Source organism: Acinonyx jubatus, chromosome X, assembly GCF_027475565.1.
Source record: "Acinonyx jubatus isolate Ajub_Pintada_27869175 chromosome X, VMU_Ajub_asm_v1.0, whole genome shotgun sequence".
In the NCBI taxonomy this organism is placed as follows: domain Eukaryota; kingdom Metazoa; phylum Chordata; class Mammalia; order Carnivora; family Felidae; genus Acinonyx; species Acinonyx jubatus.
In genome coordinates this window covers 57,684,341-57,690,878 of record NC_069389.1, presented here as the reverse complement: position 1 = coordinate 57,690,878, position 6,538 = coordinate 57,684,341, and the positions used below count along the sequence as shown (strand labels likewise).

Genomic DNA, 6,538 nt, shown 5'->3' with positions numbered 1-6,538 from the left:
GGGAGGCTCTGGGCCGTGGCCGCCTCCGGGGATTGAGTGGGGAATGCAGGAATCTCGCGGGGAGGCTGGACGGGAGTAAGGGTGGCAGGGAGCTGCGGCGGGACCCTAGACCGTGAGCGTCTTGGGCACTTGCTGGCGTGGGCTGGAGTTCCAGAGGCCGCCGCAGGCTCATGGACGGCCGGCTCCAGGCCTGAGCTGTGGGAGGGCTCTGCCGGGGCCTGGCACTCGGGCTCTTCCTCCCCGCGAGGGTGGAGCTGCATCGGGGAGCCTCCTAACTTGGAGGACCCAGGGCCCCTGTAGCACGTAGGCTGTTTCTCTTGAGGGGGTTGAAACGTGGCGCGATGAGGAGCCGAAGTAATTCCGGGGTCCGACTGGATGGCTACGCTCGGCTGGTGCATCAGACCATCCTGTGCCATCAGGTAAGTGAAGGGGTGCCTGTAATCATCGAGGATGTGCAGTGTGATGGCCTAGACAGAGACTGCTGGGTGACACCCACCCCTGGTGTGTGTGTGTGTGTGTGTGTGTGTGTGTGTGTGTGTGTGTGTGTGTTTAGCAGGTCTTCCCGCCCCTTAGCTGGGGAAGGGGTAGAGGACCCTGAAGAAAAGATAGGTGTTGGGCCAAGAACAGAACGAGGGTCAAGTACCTTTAGCCTTGAGCCCTGAGCCTTGGCTTCTAAGCGTCCCCCACACACACCACCCCGTCCCTGAAGCCACAGCGGGGTTCCAGGGGCACAGCTGAAAAATGTGTTGAAGCTTGTTTATGGACACTCCCCGTCCCCTCCCCCAGGTTTGGGGGTCATCTTCTTGCCCTCCAGCCAAAGAAAAGAAGTAGGAGAACATTTAGTCATCTTAAGACTAAACTGTTGTGAAGATTTGTGGTACCTTGTATACACTATTAATTATATATTTTTTCTAGTCCTATAATGCTGGGTTTTTGTTGATAGTTATTCCTTCTAACTGGAAAGTTAAAACACTACCTCTCTTTTAACAATACTCACATTTCAGACTTGGAAGTTTTCAGCCGGCGTTTCCCCCTTGTTCAAGATAGCATTTGCTTGCACTTGGTCAGAAGAAGAGGAGGTTATAAAACTAAAGAGTGGTGAAGTAGAAGAAAAACCAAAGTCCCTCAGTAACCCATTTGATAGACTTGGTCTCCTCATATTAACACCTTATGGTTACCTGCCTGTCCTGTTTTTCTTGGTCTTACAGAATCCAGTGACTGGCTTGCTTCCAGCCAGCTATGATCAGAAAGATGCCTGGGTCCGAGATAATGTGTACAGTATCTTGGCTGTGTGGGGTTTGGGCCTGGCCTATCGGAAGAATGCAGACCGGGATGAGGATAAGGCAAAGGCCTATGAACTGGAGCAGGTACTCAGAATAAATATACAAAGAGATCTGGAGCTGTGTGTGGGCTGGGAGGTTGAATGGGAAGCAGGGTTTTAAAGAAATGTCGCTCAAAGGAGATAAAAGAACTATATTTTGCCTTTCTCCCTCTCTCTTCACCTTCTTGAAATTACATTCCAGAATGCTTTCCTGTATTGTACTGATTTTTTTTTTTTTTTTTTGGTGTAGTGGAAACTTGAAACTTGCTGATTCAGGGGGAGAGGGCAGTCTGTTCTGTTATAGTGGAAAAGCCTATCGTGGGATCTTTGCTGAAATTTATAATCGTCTAAGTAAAGGTATTTTGCAGTCTCCAGCATATTTATTCTCATTGAGAAGAATGTTGGAAGCAAGTATCTATCATTTTACTTCATTTTTGAAAATTATAGGTGGTATTTGTTATTTCTTTTGCAAATGTTTATTTAAATTATGGTTAGTTAACATACAGTGCAATGTTGGTTTCAGGAGTAGAATTCAGCGATTCATCACTTACATATAGCACCCAGTGTTCATCGATAGGTGGTATTTGTATGAGGGTAACTGACACAAATTAGGAGTCTTTCACAACTAGACACAAGTAAAGACTTTATTTGTTGAATTTATACCTATGGCCACTGTTTCAGAGTCTGTCCCCCTCCCCAAGCAAAATAAGGTCAGAATCAGCAGATGCGTTTAAGCCAAATTTTAAGGCCTTCCCATCAGTAAAGTAGCATCCTTTATAGACAGAGAGTGCTCTGTTCTCTTGAATGACCAAGAAAATGATATTCTGAGCTACATGGGTCTCTTAATATTATGAAATTCCACCGTCAGTTGTAAGGTATGTGTGAATTATTTTCCATTAGTGGAGAAGATTCTACACCAGCCATCTGCTCAAGCGGTATCTCTCAGACTTAGGTAATCTGAACTCTAGTCTTTATCTGTAAATCAGAATATTGAGCCTTGGTTATTTTATTTTATTTTTTTGAGAGAGAGCACAAGCGGGGGAGGGGCAGAGAGAGAGGGACAGAGGATCCGAAGAGTGCTTTGCACTGACAACAGCAGCAAGCCCCATGTGGGACTTGAACTCAGGAATCGTGAGATCATGACCCGAGTGAAGTCAGACACTCAACCAACTGAGCCACCCAGGCACCCAAGACTTGGTTATTTTTTAAGGGGATCAACATGTTGCGGGGTTGCAGTCCTTGGCAATAGGGAAGTTTCACCATGTTGTCATCTGCAACAGCAGGCATTTGCCATTCCTTCAGGCCATTTATTGGGATGTACCTACGTCCATCAAAAAAAATTTTTGTAGTTTTTGCTCTAACTTAAGAAGTACAGATCAATATTTTTATGGCTTATAAAAGTCATACATAACCATTGTCAAGAATTTGGAAAATATGGAGGAGTTGTTTTAAAAGTCCTGTAAGCCTATTCCTCCCTCCACCTCTGAAATTCTGCATCCTACTGTAATGTTTGGCTATTTTGAGCTCAGTATTTTGTTTGTTTTGCTAGAGATTAATATTAGTGGAACAATATCCAAGATTCCATACCTAGTACAATTTGACCAATGTTTTTCAATACTATTAGAAGAAATCTGTTGTCTCTTTGTTGACTAATCATTATGCAAAGTTAAAATTTTTCCTTCTGTGGTCCAGGAAGAAAGAATTTAACGGGGGGGGGGGGAACATTTAAGGAAACATTGAGTTGTTTACTTTTAAATTTTAATATTTCATTAAATAATTTTTAGCAGAACCCAAAGATATTTTCCATACTACCTCAGTAATAACTTTGAAATATCTCAAAAACATTATAACAATAGAAAGCATCGTCAAAAAATAAACATTTCTCTGGGAATCCTAAAATTTCTATGAACTTCCATTATGAATTAAAACATATTTTATTATTAGGTCTCATTAACTTTTCTCAAACCTGACTCAGTTAATTCAGACCAGGGATCAGAAAATCATCTCTGTAAAGGTCCAGATAGGAAATATCTTTGGCATTGTGGATCACGTGTGATCTCTGCCCAACTACTCAGCACTTCAGTTGCTGCACAAAAGCAGCCAGAGATAAGCTTTATTTACATAACAGGTGGTGAGCTACATTTGTCCCTAACCTATTCTGGCTGTACATTGGAATCTTTTGGGAAGCTTTTAAGAAATACCTTTACTGAACCCCAGCCTAGAACAATTTACATAAATCTCTGGAAGTGGAGCCCTGGGACATTATTTTTTTTTAGATTCTTTTTATTTATTTATTTAAATTCAAGTTAGTTAACATACAGAGTAGTCTTGGTTTCAGGAGTAGAACCCAGTGATGACATATGACACCCAGTGCTCATCCCAAAAAGTGCCCTCCTTAGTGCCTGTCACCCATTTAGCCCATCCCCCCACCAACCTCCCCTCCAGTAGCCCTCAGTTTTAAAAAAAACTACTGATTCTAAAGTGAAACTAGGGATAATAACCATTGACTTATGGCCAGTAAATGAGGATAGATTAAATCCAGTAAATCAACAGATGAAATTCCCACCTACGGTCAACTTTCCATTACTGTGTGGATTTTCCTAAACCAATTGTTAATCATTTTTACTCTTCCTTCCAACTCTCACATTGGTTTCTCTCTGCGAAATAATGTCAAAGAACTAAAGAGAATTAGGAGACAAGGGTTTAGGTGACTATTCTGTCTTAGAGTAAGAATATAATTATGCACATATATGTTTTTACAAATGCCCTTTCCTCTTAGTCACACAGATAAAGATGCACACCCATAAAAATAAATAGGCACACAAATAGAGATAGCTCTTTGGATGCCTCCAGTTCTGCTTCTTCCTCAGTTTTGTTCTCTTTGTGTCGTCTCTTACCTTTTCTCATGAGTTTAACTATTACCTTTATATGAATCACTTCCAAAACTTCATCTTTAGTTCTGGTCTCACTTCAGTTTCAAACCCTGATTTCATTGTCTTCTGTTCAGTTGTACCTGCATATCCTGTGTCTTCTCAAAATCAGGATGTCTGAAACCCCATGTTCCCTACTAAAAACAAACAAAAGAGATCACTGGGTCACCTGGGTGGCTCAGTCAGTTAAGCATCCCGACTCTTGGTTTCAGCTCAGGTCTTGATCTCACGGTTCCGTATGATCGAGCCCACATCGGGGCACGACAGTGCAGAACCTACTTGGGATTCTCTCTCCTCTCTCTCTGCCTCTCCCCCTGCTTGCGCACTCTCTCTCTCTCTCAAATAAACAAATACTTTTAAAAAGATTAGCTAACAATAGCAACTCAGCAGACATCCCTTGTTCTCTTATTGGTGTCTTCATTCTACCAGTCACCTAAGCAACATTATTTACAGAATTTCCCAGAGTGTATTGCATGGAACATTAGGTCAACTAACCTTGGGGGTATGTTAAACAGTGGGTTTCTTTACTCCATTATTTCTCTGAGCCTTTGATGTACTTATGTGCGTTTCAAACGTAAGATGAGGGTGAGGTTTACAGCTTTTCCAGAATTTCTTGGACTAGTGTTCTATAAAACAGCATTTGAAAAGTGCTGCCATTAGGGTGATTTCTGACTTGCCCTTTTACCTTTTGATACATGCAGACCAAAGTCTGTTGATACATGTAATTTTTTTAATCCATCTCTTCCTTTCTATTCCCCTCTGCCTCAACCATAGTCTAAACCTTGATCACAACACTGTTGTGAAAAACACATTTTAATTATATCATTTGCATTCTCAGCAATGTTTCTGTGGCTTATTTCCTGACAAGTAAAATCCAGATGTTTTTGATTAATAGCCAAGACTCTAGGGCTTGGTCCTAGCCTGCTTTTTCAAAATTGTAAGATTTGGGGGCCCTGTATTATCTACTCCCAGTTCTAACCAGATTGGTATTTTCCTTATTCTTCTAAAAATAATCCCTTAATAAAAATACCTGACATTTGTGTAAATACTTTTTATTGTACTGTGTACTTCCCCATAATTATTAGTATTTTATTCTCACAACACCCTGTGAATTAGGTATTATCTTCCTCAATTTATGTGAAGGGATTGAAGTTTGGAGATGAAGCTGGAATTTGGTGGTGCTGTGAGTACAACCTGGATCTTATAACTTCAGATTAAGTCTTTGAATTTTTCCTCCATGGAAGCCATGGACAGTCTCACCTCCAAATCTTTTTACAAATTGTTTCTTCTAAAAACAAAACCAAAAAAAAATTGTTTCTTCCACTCACGATTCCCGTTCTCTTCCAATCTGAACTAATACTCTCCATTCAAGCCCAGCACCAGTCTCACTTTTTCTGTGGTTTCTGTCCTCATAAGACCACTCAGTTGTACAGTGATCACTTCTTTCTCAGGGCTACTTTCTTGGAACTTCTAGATCACTTATGGTCTGTACTACTCAGCATGTTCACTTTTTCATTTAGCAGACTTTGTGTAATTGTCACGTGCCAGGCCCTGTACTAGATATAAATAAACAAAATGGGACAAAATGTTTATATTTAGCTCTCAACTTCTTATTTAAAATTTTTTTAATTTATAGAAAAGTTATAAGAAATATTAAAATGAGCAGATTTGCATGTACTCTTTATCTAGATTCACTATATTGTTAACATTTTGTCTTATTTACATCCTCCCTTTCTCAAAATGCATGCGTGCATGCACACACATACCCACACCCACAATTTTTTTGATGAGCCATTTGGGAATTACTTGCAAACATGGAATATATATTTTTAAAAATAAAGCCTACTCAATCCACTGACTTAAAGGTTTATTTCCAAACCTGGTCTCTGTCCCATTTTCTTAAAGAGTTTATAGTCTAATGAGGGATACAGATATATAAACAAATAAATAATACATTAGGACAGATACTGTAGGTACTATATAGGAGATACAGTACAAACTTCTGTGGGACAGAGGTGGGAATGTCTTGTCTTTACCTCGACAAAGCAAGGAAGGAGTCACAGAAAATTTAGATTTTAAGGGATAACTAGGAGTTGTTAGGTAGACTATGTAGTTTAGGGTTTTTTTTTTTTTTAACGTATGTGCTCTGTATCCCTTATCTTTATGTTCCACAAAGCCTGATAGAGTGTTTTGCATATTTTACATGCCCAACAAACATCTGATTGTACATATACCTGAAGAGAAAGAGATTAATACTTAATGTAGAAGTGGTTGTACATAGTTATAT

At 40.3% G+C, this 6,538-nt stretch overlaps 1 protein-coding gene across 8 annotated transcripts in view; it reads left to right on the top strand.

Annotated features, from left to right (window-relative positions):
* The first annotated feature begins 287 nt into the window (after positions 1-287).
* The window catches only part of PHKA1 (phosphorylase kinase regulatory subunit alpha 1), a 174,886-nt gene continuing 168,635 nt past the window's right edge, over positions 288-6,538 (top strand). For all 8 annotated transcript variants that reach the window (XM_027053654.2, XM_027053653.2, XM_053202485.1 and 5 more), the window contains exons 1-2: positions 288-419; positions 1,209-1,367. In XM_027053654.2, the coding sequence (XP_026909455.1) occupies positions 342-419; positions 1,209-1,367 (237 nt within the window). In that variant the 5' untranslated portion in view covers positions 288-341. The remainder of the gene's footprint in view (positions 420-1,208; positions 1,368-6,538) is intronic.